At 38.0% G+C, this 19,285-nt stretch overlaps 4 protein-coding genes and 3 non-coding genes across 8 annotated transcripts; 4 read left to right on the top strand and 3 right to left on the bottom strand.

The window, feature by feature from the left end:
* Positions 1-231: 231 nt before the first annotated feature.
* TRNAL-CAA (transfer RNA leucine (anticodon CAA)) lies at positions 232-315 on the top strand. The gene has a single exon. It is a non-coding gene; the product is annotated as a tRNA-Leu (tRNA).
* Positions 316-914: 599 nt separating this feature from the next.
* Positions 915-3,918, bottom strand: LOC126629769 (rRNA 2'-O-methyltransferase fibrillarin 2-like). The gene is made up of 7 exons (XM_050299885.1): positions 3,776-3,918; positions 3,077-3,387; positions 2,791-2,886; positions 2,617-2,694; positions 2,352-2,528; positions 1,444-1,512; positions 915-1,310 (listed from the first exon to the last, which is right to left on the bottom strand). The coding sequence occupies exons 1-7, from the start codon at positions 3,789-3,791 to the stop codon at positions 1,131-1,133; spliced, it is 927 nt and encodes a 308-aa protein (XP_050155842.1). The 5' UTR covers positions 3,792-3,918; the 3' UTR covers positions 915-1,130.
* LOC126630873 (small nucleolar RNA snoR60) lies at positions 1,759-1,818 on the bottom strand. The gene has a single exon (XR_007626147.1). It is a non-coding gene; the product is annotated as a small nucleolar RNA snoR60 (small nucleolar RNA).
* On the bottom strand, positions 2,039-2,112 carry LOC126630872 (small nucleolar RNA snoR60). The gene has a single exon (XR_007626146.1). It is a non-coding gene; the product is annotated as a small nucleolar RNA snoR60 (small nucleolar RNA).
* Positions 3,919-5,696: 1,778 nt separating the features above from the next.
* LOC126627696 (protein SRC2 homolog) lies at positions 5,697-6,985 on the top strand. Its single transcript, XM_050297207.1, has one exon. It carries the CDS (start codon positions 5,938-5,940, stop codon positions 6,814-6,816), a length of 879 nt encoding a protein of 292 aa, XP_050153164.1. The 5' UTR covers positions 5,697-5,937; the 3' UTR covers positions 6,817-6,985.
* A 3,607-nt stretch (positions 6,986-10,592) lies between these two features.
* On the top strand, positions 10,593-12,100 carry LOC126628123 (UPF0496 protein At3g49070-like). Of its 2 annotated transcripts, XM_050297710.1 has the most exons (3): positions 10,605-10,645; positions 10,744-10,886; positions 11,028-12,100. In XM_050297710.1, the coding sequence occupies exons 2-3, from the start codon at positions 10,838-10,840 to the stop codon at positions 12,065-12,067; spliced, it is 1,089 nt and encodes a 362-aa protein (XP_050153667.1). In that variant the 5' UTR covers positions 10,605-10,645; positions 10,744-10,837; the 3' UTR covers positions 12,068-12,100. The 2 variants fall into 2 exon arrangements, with proteins under 2 accessions (XP_050153666.1, XP_050153667.1); XM_050297709.1 differs by having other exon boundaries at positions 10,593-10,886.
* Positions 12,101-16,092: 3,992 nt separating this feature from the next.
* On the top strand, positions 16,093-18,682 carry LOC126629995 (BAHD acyltransferase DCR-like). The gene is made up of 2 exons (XM_050300170.1): positions 16,093-16,616; positions 17,499-18,682. The coding sequence occupies exons 1-2, from the start codon at positions 16,188-16,190 to the stop codon at positions 18,381-18,383; spliced, it is 1,314 nt and encodes a 437-aa protein (XP_050156127.1). The 5' UTR covers positions 16,093-16,187; the 3' UTR covers positions 18,384-18,682.
* The last annotated feature ends 603 nt before the right edge of the window (positions 18,683-19,285 follow it).

Genomic DNA, 19,285 nt, shown 5'->3' with positions numbered 1-19,285 from the left:
AAGAAAATAATCTTCCGATTATCACTTGTTTCGTTCTGATTGATTTTAGTCACACTATTTTTTTTACTCTTCTCTTATTTAAAAATACGGAGGTGGTTTTTTTTTTTTTTCTACGGTTATTTACTTGTTATGTTGTGGTTTATTTTAGTTGTGCTAGTCTAAAAATTCTTTCGATTGAAAGAAAAACAGAACTTAATTAAATAAATTTTGTTTAGTCCAATTATCAAGATGGTCAGGATGGCCGAGTGGTCTAAGGCGCCAGACTCAAGTTCTGGTCCTCTAACGAGGGCGTGGGTTCAAATCCCACTTCTGACATTTCTTTTTCTTGTTATTTTATTTCCTTATCTTATCATTTTTTTTTTCCTTTTTTTTTTCCCTTGTGATTGTGAGTGTAGGTTTCACATTCTACCACTCTTCACTTTTATCAAACAAAAATAAAAGGCTGTCGACTTACGAATATCAAAATGTAACCACCTTAAGCTAAGTGTGCAGGAGAGTGAAATAATGAGTTAGGATTAAAATAGGTTCAGTTCAATTTACTTTTACATGAATTTGTTTTTGTCTGTTATTTTTGTTTTTCGGCTTTGTTAGAGTAGGTTTGTCTTTTGAATTCGCACAAAATGAAGATAGTCTGTTGAATTTCAAATATATAATTTGGTTTGTCTTTTATCTGTTAATATCAATTTGGTTTTGAAGAGTTTGTTCTTCATCCAAAATCTTTTTGTAAAGAGCTTGTTCATCAAGGAGGAGGATGAGAAAGCGTAGCCCGTATCTTTACAAGCATGCAGCCGGAGCAACAACCGAAGTGTCGATGGCGCAAAATCCTGCAGTTGCAATCTTTGCTTTGAGATACACTCAAAGCAACATTAGGTGGCGGCGGATAGAAATAATTTCTATCCGCCTACTTACACAGGTACGAAATAAAACGATTATATAAAAAAACATATATGTCTACAACGTTCTACAACGTTTGAACTGTTCAGAACTACTACATCGAAAGACAAATCTAACCAGCAACCAGAAAATATACAAAGGACAGAGTCACGTTTACATTCTTAAACTTTGTAAACTGAATGTTCTTTTTCTCCTCCCCAATAAAAGCAGATCATGGACGGGAAGCCGGACAATGTCTAGGCGTTGCCAGCTTTCGACTTCTTTGGCATACGATAGCCACCAACCACGCAAGCATGGTCGCGCTCAAAAGGTTCAAGAGTGACTTGTTCCGCAGGCTTGAACTGCTCTTCCTGAAGCTTCTTGACCTCTGATTGGAACACTGCTTCCGCGGGTGATGTTGAATCAATGCAATTGGCCTGAAAACAAGATTTTATTCATAAAACAAAGAAGCTTGCGGCAAAAGGAAAATTTCCAACCGAAGTGAAAGGTATTTCCCAAGCAAAAGGTTCCTCATGTTTTATACGGTCTAGCAAAATTCGAGAAACAAACCTTGATTGAGATAACGAAGTGGCCTCCAGCTTTCAGAAAATATGATGCATTCAATGCAACAATCCTAGCCTGCATTATATAATTAGACCGAGTGAACATAATTCAGAAGCAACTAACATTTGAAGGCTAAGTACGGCCATGCCTTCAAGGACTTCTGTCAAATACACCAACACCGTCAGAAACACTGGTGTTAAGGGTACCAGCAACGCCAGATAATGAAAGAGTAGGGGAGAAAGGGCTGGCGAGGTGACGTGAGGTGAAATCATTAGGAAAAATAAAATACTAAAACTACAAAATCAAATATTGAAGTGTAGGAGCATCAGAAACTCGGTCTTTGCATCACCCATAATTCTCCGAGTTGTTCGTCACATGCTCAATATATTGCAAAGGATAAAACTTCTAAAAATACAATCACGAAAAACCACACAACAGACAAAAGAAGGAAAAAAACCAAACTATGTAAGTTTTATGAAAACAAAAAATCAGAACGAGTACAACAAAAGATGTTTGAACTTGCAAGAACGAAAAAGCATAAACAAATACTAACAAAATTTATGGAGCAAAAGAAATGCAGAGTGTGATACAGAACAAAGTACGCATCAGAAACTCGAGTTCACATCATCCATGATGTCGTGAAGGGGAATCCGAGTATTATCTCATCATATGCGAAAAAAATATGAGAAGCTAACAAAAATGAACACCAATAGTTTGCGATTTTCAATTAACACAAAATTTCAAGCTCAGCTAATTGCAAAATTCTATAGCAAAACAGGTCAGGTTAACTAGTTAATCTTTAAATGTAAAAACAAATCCCCTTGAAAATCCTTGATCTTTTCATAACCCATAAGAAAAAGACTTGAAAAATTAGGTTCTTTTACTAGCAAAAACATGAATTGCAAAAAACAAACCTGATCAGGTTGTGCAACATCAGAGAATATCACATCAACCATGCCAACAAGCATCCGATATTTAGCTGGATGTCTAGCATCTTCAATAATGGGTATGACATTTGTGCGCTTCTTAGCCATATTTACCAAGTCTCTGCCACTTCTATGAGAGAACTCAACTGCATAGACAACTCCAGTCTACAAAAACAATAGGTAGTTCTAAGAAGCTATTCTCGGAGAAGAAATATAAACAGCTTGAAGAAACTGAATCAGAAAGAACACTTACAGGGCCAACAATGTCAGACACATGAGAGACTGTAGTTCCAGAAGCAGCCCCGAGGTAGAGAACTTTAGCACCAGGTTTCTACATTAAACAGACGGTTATAACAGATTTAAAAACGATTGTGGACAGACGATGAACATCAAACAAAATGCAAGAATACATGAAATCAAGACTTACAATCCATATATTATCAACACCACCAAGAATGGCTGCAGCCAACTTGGAACGGAAAGGGTTCCAAATCCTATACTCAACTTTTGTTCCATCCTCATTCTGAAAGAAAGAAAATGCACTTTTAAGGTGACCATCGATTATATTGACATACCACAAAAATAAAGATCAAGTAATTAGTCTAGATACTTCAATTAAACAGATAATTTTGCAAGAACAAATCGCTTAAATCTTGGTTTATTCGGATTCAAAGCAGATATTTTAATAAAATTAGCAAATGATTGAAACCCACCTGAACAGAAATCCTCTTCTCATTGTAGACAGCTTCACCGGGAACAAGATTCTTGGTAACAAGAGCATCTTCTTTACCCTTACCAATGAAAACACCTTCATGTCTGTGAGGCTCAACCACCACTTTGTTACCACCCTTCATTCCTCCTCTCCCACGGCCTCTTCCGCGATCACCACGTCCGCGATCACTACGCCCACGGGATTTAAAGCCACTACCACCTCTGTCAAACCCTCTACCACCACCAGACCTACCCCCACTTCTTCCACCTCTGTCACCCCTACCGCCCCTGAATCCACCACTACCACCACGACCTGAACAAAACCCAACAACTTATAAGGACTTCTGCCAAATCTTGTAACAATCTTAAACATGAAAAGTAAAAACAACACAAAGTACCCATAAAATCGACACATAAGGGTAAACAGCTGAAATTTTAATCAATTTGGTCGAAACCAAAGTAACCCAAACGCAAAAATCAACACTCTTTGCAGCATGCATAGAAAATAAACCAAATTTCATGTGATTTTGTCGATAGCAAATTAAGAACAAAAGTCGACAATATTTTCAGCAGGAACAGAAGAAAAAGAAATCAAAACATCCAGATACCAGAAAACCCAAATAAAAATGCATACTTTCATACAATTTACAAAGAAACAGACGATGATTACAAAGAGGGGTAAGCTTATTTTTCTCAATTACCTCGAGGAGGAGCCATCGCTGCAAGAGGAGAGATAGCTGAGGGAAGTACCCTGCGTTGCTAGGGTTTATCAGAGGGAGTGAGAGAGGCGAAGTGGGTTTACGAGGGAGGCTGCAGGCACTTTATAATGTTTGCGTTTTAGGATTTAGGGTTTTGATGTTGGTAATTACTGTGCGGTAACTGCGGTAATTATAACATGGGCCAAACAAGTTTTCGATATTCTTTTTTATTCGGCCCAAGATTTAGTTTGACTTAAAGTCTCTCTTTCGGGTGGGACGACTACTGGTTTTAACGGAGCAAAGATAAGGCTATCTTTTTCATCTCGAGATTCTCAACGTAAGGCTATCTTCAACATAAGGGGCTAAAATCTCATTTTTAGCCGTAGTTTTAACTACTGACCTATATATATGAGGTTAGGTAGTTTTTTCATCCAATGGTGAGAATCTATAATTTCCTCTGCTACTCTGCCCCAGCATGGCAGAGGAAGAATTACGGGGGGTAAAATAAAAAAAATATGGTAAAACCCCCCTCTTCCCGTCCCCACACTTTATAATTTGTTAAACATTTTATATTCTGTTGAAATTAAATAAATTGAATTTGAGCCGTTGGATTTAACAAGGATTTATCTGGGCGCTTGGATTTGAACTTGAGGCGTGGGTAAAATTGAATTTGAGCCACTGGATCTGAACGGTGGTGCATCTAGGCCGTAGGTAAAGTGCTTGCTATGTGCTTACCCGTAGAGGATTCCTTTACCAACTTGATGATGTTGCGCGGGGCCTGCGTGGCCTGGTTTCAAAGGATGGAGCACTGCTGCGGGGAGCCGTCGGCCCACTAGAAACCTTATCCATGGGATAGGAGACACAAATACCCACCCCAAACCAAAAATCCTATTTTCCAACTCTTAAAATCATTATTTGGGCCACCTAGTACTGCATTATAATGGTATTTTTCTTCACTGATAAATAAAATGTATGAGGTTCGATTCTCACCAAAAGCATATTTGGATCACATTATTGCTGGCATATTGTGAGGCTTAGCCCATTCGCCCACCCCCTTAGTATAGATAATATCATTTGTCAAAAGAAATACATTCCTTGGAGACGATGATTCGGCCCAAAAATTTTGAGTTTTGTTTTTCTTTTGTTTCCTGCCCTCCAAATGGAGACAACCTAAGGGGGGGTGTATTCAATTAGGAATTTGAAAGATTTTAATGGATTTATAAATTCATGGATTTTTATGGAGTTTAACTGCTTTGTAAAGACGGATTTTTATGGAATTTAACTGCTTTGTAAAGACTCAATGTAAAATTTTGATCCAATTCCCTCGAAATCTCATAAGAAGAAGTGAGATTTGTGGATGTTTAAAATATACTACAAAATCTCTAATTCCCTCTAATTCCTCAACTTTTCCAAATTCTTTAAATTCAAATTCTAATTGAATACACCTGAAATGTTATAAATTTCTTTAAAATTCTAATTAATTACACCTAGATTTCTAAGAATTTTAGTAAACTATCTTAAAATCCTGATTAAATACACATTGAATTTCAGATAATCACTTAAAATTCTGATTGAATCTTGGGAGCAGCCTCTCCATAAATGGGGGTAAGGCTAGCCGACATTCACATCTCCCAGACCCTGCGTAAAGCGGGAGCCTTGTGCACTGGGTACGACTTAAAATTCTGATTAAATACCTTGAATTTATTAAAAAGATTAAAATCTCAACTACGGCATCCAATCCAATCTTGGAGTTGAGATCTGCCGTGCCAAAACTCCCTCCGCCTGCAATTTGGTGTTCACACTCGTCCCGTATCCAACCTCACTCCTTTCAAGCAAAGGCATTTAATTAGAGCATCCAAACAACACTGCCTCAGATATTCCCGCCAAATGTTGGCATTTTCCTCCCTCACATATGCTTAGTCCCTAAGCTAGATCTACTTTGCTTAATTATATTCTTCCCCGGATAATTACTTAATCTATCCTTATTTTTTCTTTTACTAAAATACCCTCCCACCAAACACTCTGATTGCCATTCTCAAGGGCAGAACGGTACTCTCGCTTCTGAAATACTCTCCCCATTTCTTACTATATATAGCAGACCCGCCCATATTTTCCCATACGCAACCCACAAACCACTCAGAAAACCACTCGATCATCACCGACCAATGGCGTCCGGTCACGAAGTTCAAGTGAAGCTGACCTCCGCCCACGACCTTAAGAACGTGAACTGGCGAAACGGCGCCGTCAGGCCCTACGCCGTCGTTTGGGTGGACCCCAAGAGAAAATGCTCCAGCCGCGTCGACGAGGAAGGCGACACATCACCCTACTGGGACGAGACCCTCACCATCCCCTTACCCGGCCCCGTCGACGGCGACACCACTCTCCACGTCGACATCGTCCACGCCGGATCCGACCCGGACACCAAACCCCTGATCGGGTCGGCCCGGCTCAAACTCCGCGAGGTCCTCGATGACGTGGGCTTCGACGAGCGCGCCAGCCGCACTCTCCATCTCAAGCGACCATCCGGTAGGCCCCACGGGAAGGTTGACGTTAAGGTTACTATTAGGAAGCCACGCCCTCGTGTAGCGGATCCCTACTACGCTCCGCCTTACGGTGTCCCACCGCCAGCTGGCTCTCGGGATTTGCCGACTCCTCCTCCGGCTTACGGGGCACCTTACGGCGCACCTGCTCCTCCGGCGCCATACAATCCTTACTACGCGGCGGCTCCGCCGTCTGGTTACCCGTATAACGGGTACAATGCTGCTCCGCCGCAGTACGGTCAGCCGGCTCCTTACGGTCAGACGGGACAGGGGAGTTACGGGCAGCCGGGGCAGGGTTATGGGCAGGGATCGTACGGACAGGAAGAGAAGAAGAAGAGCAAGTTTGGGGGGATGGGGACGGGGACAGGGCTGGCGGTGGGAGCGGTGGCGGGAGTGCTGGGTGGGCTGGCATTGGCGGAGGGTTTTGAGTACATGGAGGACAAAATTGCAGATGACGCTGCTGAGAAAGTGGAGGATGATCTGTACGACGGCGATGACTACTAGGTTGTTTCTGTTGTTTTCCGATGTTTCGAGAGGGTCTTGAGATACTATGAAGTCTCTGATATCCAATTGTTAGTCGTGGCGTGGCTTGCAGGCCATGCTTTTTAATTAATTTGCATTTTATTTTTGTTTTTGCATTGAGAAAAATGAATGGACTTTATATTATATCGAATGGGACATGATGGTAGTCCAAGTCAAAAACGCATACGTTACCAACAAAGTGTATGCGTGCGTTTTTTCACAGGCATGTGAGAATCGTGTGGTTGGATAAATTTTTTATTGTGATCGGAATACGGGAGGTGTTACATGTTTTTATATAAATGATAGAAAATTTTATTTTTTAAATTATGAACATTTTTAACATACGTATCTCATTATTTTTATAATGACACGTAATGTACCACATGTGTACCTAAAATCTCTCATGTGATAGGATAAGTTGAGCGTCAGAATGTGAAGCAATGCGCATGCGGCAGAAAGATAAAGAAATGTATCGAATCATATTGAAGCAATGCGCATGCGGTGCATCAAAATGACTCAACCAATCTATTCGAATCATATTGATCAGTTGATTTTAATCAAAGAAAAAGTCAAACAATTCAAAAATTGAACTGAATTATTGTTGATTCGATTTTAATATTTTTGAAATCGATCAAAACTAAACCGTACTGACTATATGCATTTCATTTAGAGAAGTATTATTGACATTTCAAAATTTTCATTCTACACTCCTCATACGTGTATTTTTCTTTCCAAATATAAAAGGTTTGGAGTGTAGAATGAGATTTTTAGAGTGTCAATAACAATTCCCTTCATTTATTAATTTATTTATTTTACACATGTCAGTCTATTTTAGATTATTTAGATGCCTTATTAACCATTAGAAGATTTATATGTATTTTATGCTTATGTGAAGTTGTAGTTAATAAATTGTTTGCTTTATGAGATTTTATTTATTTTAAATTTTGTTCTATTTGACTTGATTAACTTTTTATGTTCTGAAAAACTTAATATTTCAATTAAATTGAAATGCATGAGATGTATGGATGTTGGAAGATAAAAACTCTTGAAACGTTGAACTTTTTTTATTTATTATGTGTTGAACCAAATAAACCGAACCGAATCGTTGAATAAGAGTTGGTTCGGTTTTTTTCTTGGTGTCAAACCAAATCAAACCAATTTGCGTTCACCCCTAATCGGATCAATAATGTGCTATTGCTTGTGGTCAGAATTGTGTGTTGCAAGGATGCAAATTCAGTAGGGCAGCTGATCATTAGACTATTCTCGTAAGTAATGGGTCCATCTGTAAAGTCTAATTGTGTTCTTGATATAGAGAGACTCGTTACTTTGCACGAGTGCATATCAATTTAAGTTTTTTTTCTTATTACAAGTGTAAATGGTATAACTTATGTGAACCAAACCGCTCTGATACATTATCTAATAGATATGTACTAGTTATACACGGAGGTTGCTTGTATTAGAAAACAAGATATATTTTGTGTCACAGTAATATTAGAGTGTCATACGATTGGACGATGTTTTATTCAGGTATGTCGTATAAGCCCATTCTGTTTGACGTCCACTCAACACGCTCAAATAGGGCATCAGATTGGAATTCCCTTCTTTTTTTCTGTCCCTTTTTTTATACAATATGAAAAATAATTTTTTAAAACATGAAAAACAATATACCAATATTTGGCCACCTCCTTTCTCCATCACCTATGATTGGTTCACCATGGCATCAGGTTGCAATTTTTGCACCGACCAAATCAATCATTTTTAACTCATATCAATTAGCTCTTAATTTAATGATATATTCAAAATGATGAAATATGTCTTAAGTACGTATTTTCGTATCCATTAAAAGAAGAAAACAAAAAACTCACATCCATACCAAATAATTTAAGTAAAGACTGAAAGAAAATTCTGCATTGTTGGTAAGGACGGAGGTCGTTAAAGCCCAACAGGAGCATTGCCCCCATTGAAGCTTTGTGCATGGGAAAAAAATCACTATAGTTACAGAATTTGAGTTTATCGTATTTAAGTACTTTAATTGATTAGTTGAAAGTTTCAAATAATAGGTATAATAAACTATCATTGTGAAAAAAAATGTCTACAAGTTGGCTTAATAAAATTTGGGATAAATTACATAAAAGGAAAACTAATGAAAAGGGCTTGAAAACTTTGAGTTTTAATGATAAGGATAAAATAAAGGGTAAAGTGAATAGTACCAGGATTGACTTTTTAGTGTAAAAATGTGGTTTTTCGTTAAAGTGAACAGTACCGGGTGCTTTTCATTAAAATTCCCTTACATAAAACTACCTCAATTATTGGGTCAATCACAGTTTCATACCTCATTTTTAAATAATTTCAATATCATATCTCATCTACCAATTTTTTACAATTTCATACATTCCGTCAGTTTTCTATCAATTCTTTCGTTAAATAGTGATGTAGCATGAGACGGGACCCACCTTTCTATTAAAAAATATATTAAAAAACTAAAAAAAATATCATTTAATATTTTTTTTACATATCCCCTCACCCTTTTGCCCCTCCCGTGTTCCCCAAAACTAAACCCAGACCCTACCCCACCTTCTTCCCCGCTCCTGTCCTTCACCACCCTACTGCCGCACAATTCATTCCTCCCCACCATTCCACCCACCTCCCCATCTCAATTCATTCCCCAATTATTTTCTTTTCTTTTTTTTTTCTTTTTTTTTATCTTCGATTTTAATTTTTCCAATCACAGACGGGACCTGCAATCTCGAGGGCACGGCTTTGGGACCTGCAATCGCAGGAAAAAAATGGCAGCATCTCGACTGCTCCGTGACTTGCGGCAACGAGCAGGGGAGGAATGAAGAAGATGGAGGCCGGCGGCAACAAGGAGGGGAGGTGGTTCTGGGAATAATGGGGGGTGGGATTGTTGGGACGACGACGGTTTCAGATCGTCGAACGATATGAGGAGGGTGGGAGAGAGAGTCGAACGATGGCGTGGGATCTGGTTGGTTTTGGGTTGGGGGAAGACGGGGAGGGTGGGAGGGAGGGAGTCAAGCGATGGCGTGGGATCTGGGTGGTTTTGGGTTTGGGGAAGACGGGGGGCGGCGGCGGTGGGGGTGAAGGACAAGATCGGGGGAAATGGGGTAGGGTCTGGGTTTAGTTTTGGGGAGGACGGAAGGGGGAAAAGGCTGTTGGGATATGTAATAAAAAAACTATTAAATGAATTTTTTTTTTTTAATATTTTATTAATTTTTTAATAGAAGAGTGGATCCCTTCTCATGCCACGTCACCTTAACAAAAGAATTGATATAAAATTGACGGAATGTATGAAATTGTAAAAAATTAGTAGATGAGGTATGACATTGAAATTTTTAAAAAATAAAGTGTGTAACTATAACTGACCTAATAGTTAAGATAGTTTTATGTAATTTATCATAAAATTTGAGAAGAAAACGAAAAGCAGTGAAATTACAGAAGAAATTCTACCATCCGGATGAATTTTGTTTTCTCAAGTGTAATTGAAGGTTAAGGTCACGCACAATAAAAAAAAAAAGTGTCTAGGTGCGTTCCTGATCGTTGTAACGTAATTTTGAGTGAGGATTGGAAAAAAAAATTGCACCTTGTTGTTGTTGTTGCCAAGCTTCTAAACAATTCTTATGAGCCTTCACGTGCACTACAAGGCCTGGATTGAAATTCTACACATATTCCGTATCACCCTTTGTTTCTTACAAGCAAGAACAAACCCAAATATAAAATCCCCTCCTTCCTCTTTTCCCTTTCCTTCAAATCATTTTCTACCGACGCTTGCAAATTACAATCTCTGCACTCACAGGTTCATCCTTTCTTATTCTCTTCTCTATCCCTTATCTCTTTCTTTCGGGTCATCAATCTTTCATACAAGCATTATTGAGGAGGTTTGTTAAAATACAGGACTTTGAGTGCAAAGATAAATTCTGTTGATCAGTTGAGTTACATGCTCGTTGCGTACTTTACATCATTCAAATTCACGATTTGACGAGACGAAATGGGGAAAAGAATAAGTACATGCATCCGAAAATTTATTCCATTTACCGGTAATCTTCTCGAAAATTGTTATTAGCACCTCAAACACAAATTACCATTTTGAAGTTCTTATAACACGTTGGATTTGTAATCTTATCACAATGATTATTGAGTTGGGCTGAATTTCTGATATAACTACTATTTTGATGCAGGATCTACGCCCACTACATCAACTGCTACAATGGGAGTGGATGTTACAGAAGAATATGCTAATGCTTTCCGCACCGAATCGTACCTCGACTTCTGGACACGTGTCGTTGCATTATCCAATAGTGAATCCACCAAACCGACGTGCAAGTCGATGGAGTCGACGACCGCAGCTCGGCTCCCATCTTATCGGCTCTTCGCGGAGCATCTATTGGATCCGGATCAACCCATGGTTACTCGGATCTTATCGTTGATTTGCAACCACCCGATCAACCACGTACTTTTATCTGACTATTTCACCCAAACCGCCGATGCTTCCATCCTATGTGGTCTCCTACTAAATGACATCAATCGTACACGTGTCAAATATCAGTCCATCAAATCCACTTTACAATCCTTAAATGACCATTCTACTCCTAAAACACTAATCCGTCTAACCAGATTCACCCCGATTTTATCTCTAATTCGCATCCAAGCCACTCAAGCCGGATGCTCCAACTTGCTGAAACGACTTGAATCAACTCGGAACAAGACTCGAGCCAAGCTCCAACTCGTAAAAAAGCTTCGAGTTGGCTCAACCATTTTCTTAGTTGCGTTAACAGCTTCGTTGAGCGTAATAGTTGTCACGCATGCTATTGCGCTGGTTGTGGCAATGCCGGCTTTTCTAGCAGCTTCGCTTGACTTGGCTTCGCCGAAGAGGCTGATTAAGATGACATCTCAGCTCGATGCCGCCACGAAAGGGACTTACATACTAAACAGGGATTTGGAGACCGTGAGCCGACTCGTGGCTCGCCTAAACGATGAGCTTGAGCACATGCGTCGCATGGTCAAGTTTTGGGTGGAGCGTGGGGAGGAGGATTGGAGCCAAGCCGGAGGAGAACTGGCGCGCCAGCTGAAGAAAAATGACTGTAGCTTTAGGCAGCAGCTTGATGAGCTAGAGGAGCATTTGTATTTGTGTTTCATGACCATTAACAGAGCTAGAAATCTTGTGGTGAAGGAGATTCTGGATCGGGGTCAAATCACTCTGACCCATGATACATTATAAAAATAAAAACACAATAATTGTTTTGCTTCTCTAGTTTATTTTGTTTTAAGCTTTTTAGCAAAAATGGTTTCGATTAGCATAACTCTTAAGTTTGGTTTTTGAGATTTGAAATCGATAGAAGTGGTTTCTAAGTTTGTCTACTGTCAATCATTTTATTCATTCCGTAAAAAATCTTTGTTAAATAAGGATCAAAATGATAAATATACCCTCAATTTTTGTCAAATTATTTTAGCCAATTGTTTATTAAATTGAGGGTCTTTGTCATTTAGGTCTATTTAAATTTAACAAAGATTTTCACGGAATAACTAAAATGATTGAAATTGGACAAACTCATAAACCACTTCTATCGATTTCAAATATCCAAAAACCAAAATAAAGAGTTATCAAAGACCATTTTGGCTAAATTACCTTTTGTTTTGTAGACAAACTCATCAATGTGGATTATACGGTGCATCAGTGTTCGTAAATCATATGAATTATGTTATTTGTGGAAGAATTTGCCGTACATGTGACATAAAATAAGGAAAATAAACTTGTACTTTAAAGATAAAAATTTGTCAAAATATTTTACATTGACGATGATGGTTTTGATCAAGGTCTAAAATATCGATATTATCCCGATATTTCTATCCAAATTTTCATGTTTTTGGACTACCGATATTTCCGATATCATCGACATTTTAGACCTTGATAGGAACTCTATGTGGTACTAAGTCACTCATGTATCTTACCCTGCAATGTATAAAATGTAAAATATTGTACTAATTCATTATATAAAAATGATTATGCTGTGTTTAAACTTCTTTCATTAATTACTACATATTTTTTACACTCACAATGTTTGCCAGCTCGCTATATAATCAACTTAAATCAATTAAATCTATCATGCAATGCATTTTCTTCCAATTTTTTGAGATAAACTAATGGATAATTGACTAAATAAAAATTATGCAAAGTTTCAATAAAAATTTCAAAGTTTTTCTTATAATTTCCGTGGTTTTTATTCAATTTTTATTGATATCGATAATATCCCGATATTTTCATCGAAATTTCCATGTTTTTGAACTACCGATATTTCCGATATTATCGATATTTTAGACCTTGATTTTTTTGATATAGTTGGAAATATCGACACCTTAATTTGCCCGCAACCGCACGGCATCTCGAAATTATTGTCCTTGACTCGGTGTCATGCATAGTCATTTTCAAGTTTGAAGACCATTAGAAACCAATAAATGTTGGCATCAAAATATATTCAGTGTTAAGTAGAGAGATTCCGTCATACATTCGGAAATATAACTCATTCTCTCGATTACTTCTGTCATATGATCTATAATCATGTGATAAAAAGGATATATCGACTTCAAGTCAACATAAAATGACCCTTTTTATCATTATGGTACGTTTATGTTCCTCTTGAAATAGAGTGGGCAGAACTGGCTGGCGGTCATTCAATGCCAACTAACACCACCCTCCTCCCTAACATAAATTCCCGGCACATGTCTTCATCAACCTGATTTCTAAGTGTGAAGTGAACTACTTGATCTTAACGCAGTAATTTTCCAGAAATAAAAATAAAGATATTAATCATCTTATTGAAATTTCATTGGGATTTGGGATCGCTTCGGACTCTGATTTAATTATAATGCACAGTGTGGTAAATGAAGACTTTGACCTAGCTACTGGTTCCATTTCACTGAGCGTAAATCCGCTGCACTCATTTTGTGTATGATTTCTTTATGATTTTTGTTATTAATTAACACGTATTAATAAACTTACGTGTTATTACATCACTTGATATATATATTTACATCGTGCCTATTTCACTCCTCACTTTAATCACACAAGAAGTAAAACTCTGCGCGAGGTACATTCTCCTCCTACCCTTGCAAAAAATCGACTATCCACCCAACTTAGTTCATAACTTGGTTAATTTGTCACAATTCATTAATAATTAGTCACACAACTATAATAACTAGCGGAAAATTTTTAGTCTATGGGAAGTTGACCCAATATACTAAGTTTAATAATACGATTAATTAGAAATTCCCGGTAAGGTTTTTATCGAGACTCATTTTATGTATCTTGTCATCCTTTGTACGTGTTATTTCATTAATCAATAAATATCGTACTTGTTCTAGAAAAATAATACAATCAATTAGATTTTTTTTCTTCCAACAAAGTGAGTGTCCCGACACACTGAAAAACTCCCAAAAACTAGGCTGCACTAGTTACGGCTCTAATAGAGGTGTTGCAAATTAATAGTCATATTTTATTGTTGGATCTATCTCAACAATCCCCAACAAATTTATGAAAGACTTCTTAGTGGTTTCATATACCTTTTTTGCGTATGGGTTGGTCTAAGTTAGTAACAAAGAGCCTAAAATGGTACATGAGGCCATCTCCAATCGAAAGAGGGCCAGAGGGCTTGTTTTAGTCCTTTGACTCTCCAATAAATTAATATTTTAATGAATAATGTATGGTCATATTTTTTACCATCTCCAACCGATGGGCCAGAAAGCCATAGGCCAAACATAGCCCTGTGAAAAAAAAAATATCATCTCCAACCGAAAGCCAAAGGGTAATAGTGCCAAAAATAATTTATTATTTTAATTGAATTACTGTGGTTACTTGAATTAAATTACCTCAATATTTTTATGTTATGAATTGTCAATAATTTTCATGTTGTTAAATTTTGTTTATATTGTTTAATGTTACTTAATGTTATTTAATGTTGTTTAATATTGTTTAATGTTGTTTCATGTTACTTAATGCTATTTAATGTTGTTTAATATTTAATATTGTTTAATGTTGTTTCATGTTACTTAATGTTATTTAATGACTTAGGAAGTTATAGGGAAAAAATAGAATTTTTAAATTTAAAAAAAAATTGTAAAAAAAAAAAAACTGTAAAAATAAAATAAAAATCAAATATGATGTCAGCATATGCCCCCGCCTGAGGCTGGCTAGGTTGAGCCAGCCGGTTGCCCCTTTGGCCCTTTTTTGTCCAGTGGGGCCCATGAGCCCTTTGACCTGGCCCTTGGTTGAAGACGATTTTTGGGTTATTTTCGACTATCTAACACTCTGAACCATTCGATTGAAGATGGCCTAAGGAGTCATCTTCCATAAACATTTTCAACTAATTTTACAGGTTGTAGTAGTCCCTTGTCATTGACTTGGGTACGAAATAATTATTAGGGAATCATACAAAGAATCTAGGAAATTAGACTACGTTTACTAAACATGAATGAGTATGCAAGAGGATACGTGGTTCATTTTATACATAAGCAACCATGCATGTATTAGATCATCAAGTATCGCGTTCCCATTAGTTACTTATCTCATTTCAAGTAATTTACCATGACAATAAAGTATATACCATAAAGATATTGTGGTGGTATTGTTATTTGAAACCTTTGTGTGTGTGGATAAAATAATAGACTGAAGAATAAATGGGTGTCGAATTCACTACTTACGATATTCAAACTTAAGAACTCTCACGTACAACTGCCAACCTTATATGAATTCATCCAACAAGACTTAGCACAAACCCTAAATTTTCCTATGTGTATTTGAATAATATTCACGTATGATTTTGTCAAAATTAACTTCGAGGTAATTCATCTTGATATTAACGTTTTCCTCTAAACAAGTTTTACGTGTTGCCTGATTATATTGATTAATATACAATTAAAAAGTAATGCTATGAAAATCATTTTTTTAGACCAAATTTGCAAACTAAGTAATGTGTCATCAACATATTTAAATACGTTAATCAACACTAATAATTGTCAATAACCGCATCATATGATTTACTCAATTTGACCTAAATAATTTTTCTCCCTACCGTTACCATGGTTAAATACACACCCCACTTTCGACTGCTCAGTCTACCCCCACTGCATAATTCACCGACTGGGGGGATTAAAAGAGTGAAACATTTATGGGTCGCAACATTGAACGACGGTGACACCCATAATTGCACCCCAACTACATCAAGCAACTAGGTTATAAGTATCTCCTAAATCTCATCAATCCACTCACACACTCTTCTATCTTCAAACATCTCCACCTTGTCCTCCTCCCTTGTTAGATTCTTCTCCTCCCATCACCACCAACAATGGCGGATATATCGAAGGTGAAAGTCACCGGAAAAACACATGTGAAGCCCAACAAGAAGATAGGCAGCCAAAAATGTCAACTAGTCACATTTGACCTACCCTACCTGGCTTTTTACTACAACCAAAAGCTCCTTTTTTACAAGGGGGGTGAGTTCGAGGAAAGGGTGAAGAAACTGAAGGAGGGTTTGGAGGTGGTTCTGGGGGAGTTTTACCAGCTGGCGGGGAAGCTCGGGAAGGACGACGAGGGAGTGTTTAGGGTTGAGTATGGGGATGAGATGGAGGGTGTGGAGGTGGCCGAGGCGGCGGCGGAGGAGATCAGTATAGCTGATCTGGCAGTTGAGGAAGGCACCAGTGCTTTGAAGGACTTCATACCCTACAATGGGGTCTTGAACTTGGAGGGCCTTCACAGGCCACTCCTAGCAGTGCAGGTAATTAATTAATTAATACTAATTAAGCTACATGAAAAATACTTAAATCTAATTACATGTGAAATTGCTAATCTAATAAAATTTATTATTTGACTTAAAAATTTACATGTTACTTTATGTGGCATCATGAAATTTATTCATTTCAAAGTTAGTCTCGATTTAATATCTGATTTCTTTGAGAGATAAATAAATGTTCACTCATCTAAAATCATAAGAGGTTTTTAGTATGTTCTGAATAAGTGACAGAATATTACATGTCATAATATAATTAGAGACAACTTGAAAAGAAAATTTTCCAAGCATAATGTAGCAATCCCATCATATTATATTGTGTCTTGGTACGCTTTTTATTGCCCCTTAAAGGATCCAAGCAAGGATAGTCCCGCATATGAATGAAACAACTTTCCATACTTGCAGTTATTGAGGCAAAAAAACTATTATCTAGGTTAGGCGGTTGATTATGTCAATGTGTCCGCCCATTTTTTTGAAATTCGAGTTATAGTCTCTTGCCTGTAGATGAATAAGCATCCAATTGTTATAACTGTTTAGAATTAATCAATTAGTAAGAACAATGTGTTCGTTATTTGTTACCTTGACACGAGCTCGATTTACATAACATTACATATATTTTTAGGAAAACTAATGAAAAAGGTTTGAAAACTTTGAGTTTTAACGATAAGGACAAAATAAAGGGTAAAATGAATAGTAGCATGTTTGATTTTTTAGTATAAAAATATGATTTTTCGTTAAAATAAACAGTACCGTGAGCTTTTTGTTAAAACTCTCTATATTTTTTCCTCCAAAAAAGAATTGCACTTGTTGGCTGATTTTTAATTACTATTTACGATGATTAATTTTTCTTTTTTCTCATTGGTTTGGCAGTTGACCAAGCTGAAAGATGGACTGGCGATAGGGTGCGCCTTCAACCATGCAATCCTAGACGGGACCTCCACGTGGCACTTCATGAGCTCATGGGCCGAGATCTGCAACGGATCCAAATCCATCTCGACCAAACCATTTCTGGACCGGACCCAGGCCCGAAACACGCGCGTGAAGCTCGATCACTCCCCGCCACCATCAAACGGCGACGTTCCCGCCAACGGCAAAAAGGACCCGAACCTGAGAGAGAGAGTCTTCAAATTCTCTGAAGCAGCAATCGACAAGATCAAGTCAACGGTCAACGCAAACCCACCATCCGACGGCTCAAAACCGTTCTCCACATTCCAGTCTCTCTCCGTCCACATCTGGCGCCACGTCACCCAAGCCCGCCAACTAAAACCCAATGACTACACGGTGTTCACCGTCTTCGCTGACTGCCGCAAACGGGTCGACCCGCCCATGCCCGACGCCTACTTCGGGAACCTAATCCAGGCCGTGTTCACCGTCACGGCCGCCGGATTGCTGTCGGCGAACCCGCCGGAGTTCGGCGCATCGATGATCCAAAAGGAGATTGAGGGGCACAACGCGAAAGCGATCGATCAGAGGAACACGGAGTGGGAGATCTCGCCGAAGATTTTCGAGTTCAAGGACGCGGGAGTGAACTGCGTGGCGATGGGGAGCTCGCCGAGGTTCCAGGTCTATGAGGTAGATTTCGGGTGGGGAAAACCCGAGGGGGTGAGAAGCGGGTCGAACAACCGGTTCGACGGGATGGTGTATTTGTACCAGGGGAAGAGTGGCGGGAGGAGCATCGATGTGGAGATTAGCTTGGAGGCTCCGACGATGGAGAAGCTGGAGCAGGACAAGGGTTTTCTGGTCGCTGAAAACTAGTTAATTAAGCTTAATTAATTAAGCATGGATTTGGGTTAATTTGAAGACAGTTTAATTAGTAGTGGTAACTATGGGATTATAATTAATTAATTGGTTCGTGTGTGGGTTTAGTTGAGGCAGGCTTTTAATAATTACTGGAGTCACATTCGGACCAATTTTTATTTAGATTTGTGTGGGAGTTTGAGTTTTTTGTTGGACCTTAATTTATTTTTTATTTTATTTTATTTTTTGTTTAATTGGAATTTCGAGTTTTCAATTCTGAAGTTTAAATTATATATAAAATAGATGTTATTTTCAAATTTTCATAAGTGAGAATTTAAATATAAAAAAGTTCGTACTTAAATTCAGTTTTTTTTATATTAACTAAATAAGAAAATTCATAAATTAAAAAAATAAAATTTTATTGTTTTATTTTCGAATATTTTAAAATTCCTTAATAATTTTGAATTTTCTCTTCCAAACAAAATGTTAAGGAATATATAAAAAATATGGGGGTGTGGCTCACTACCAATCATACTGGCCCTCATACAATGAGTATAACCATTTAAAACGAGTTGCAATTATTTTGTAATCAAGATGGCCGATGTCAGACTTTCACATTATTCAACACATGCAAAACTAGTAGAATCAAGAAAGTGACGCTCAAATATTGAAACAATTGGGTGCAAAATACACCTTCACTTTTAACTTCTCAACCAACAATGCCTCGACTTCTTCTTTCGTCAACTCAACATTGCCACACTTAGATCCCTCCATGATGCCTATATCTCTGGCACCTACTGCATCTTGCTTAACAGCAAGTGGCGGTCGTTGGCGTCCCATGCTACTCGGTACCTCCGGTTTTCTTGTTTCAATTCTTCACCACTTGTCCAGAGGAACTTGATCAAGACTCCTCTCTTTCT

Source organism: Malus sylvestris, chromosome 7, assembly GCF_916048215.2.
Source record: "Malus sylvestris chromosome 7, drMalSylv7.2, whole genome shotgun sequence".
In the NCBI taxonomy this organism is placed as follows: Eukaryota; Viridiplantae; Streptophyta; class Magnoliopsida; order Rosales; family Rosaceae; genus Malus; species Malus sylvestris.
Note: the sequence above shows the minus strand (reverse complement) of the source record. Positions and strands in the feature narration are given on the sequence as shown.

Excerpts from the sequence above, each read along its gene's own strand:
- LOC126629995 (XM_050300170.1), top strand. The coding sequence starts at position 16,188 with ATGGCGGATATATCGAAGGTGAAAGTCACCGGAAAAACACATGTGAAG. Across the intron at positions 16,617-17,498 it reads GGCCACTCCTAGCAGTGCAG|TTGACCAAGCTGAAAGATGG; the intron begins GTAATTAATTAA and ends TTGGTTTGGCAG.
- LOC126627696 (XM_050297207.1), top strand. The coding sequence starts at position 5,938 with ATGGCGTCCGGTCACGAAGTTCAAGTGAAGCTGACCTCCGCCCACGAC.
- LOC126629769 (XM_050299885.1), bottom strand. Across the intron at positions 1,513-2,351 it reads ATGTTGCACAACCTGATCAG|GCTAGGATTGTTGCATTGAA; the intron begins GTTTGTTTTTTG and ends TATATAATGCAG. Across the intron at positions 1,311-1,443 it reads ACTTCGTTATCTCAATCAAG|GCCAATTGCATTGATTCAAC; the intron begins GTTTGTTTCTCG and ends TCTTGTTTTCAG.
- LOC126628123 (XM_050297709.1), top strand. The coding sequence starts at position 10,838 with ATGGGGAAAAGAATAAGTACATGCATCCGAAAATTTATTCCATTTACC. Across the intron at positions 10,887-11,027 it reads AAAATTTATTCCATTTACCG|GATCTACGCCCACTACATCA; the intron begins GTAATCTTCTCG and ends ATTTTGATGCAG.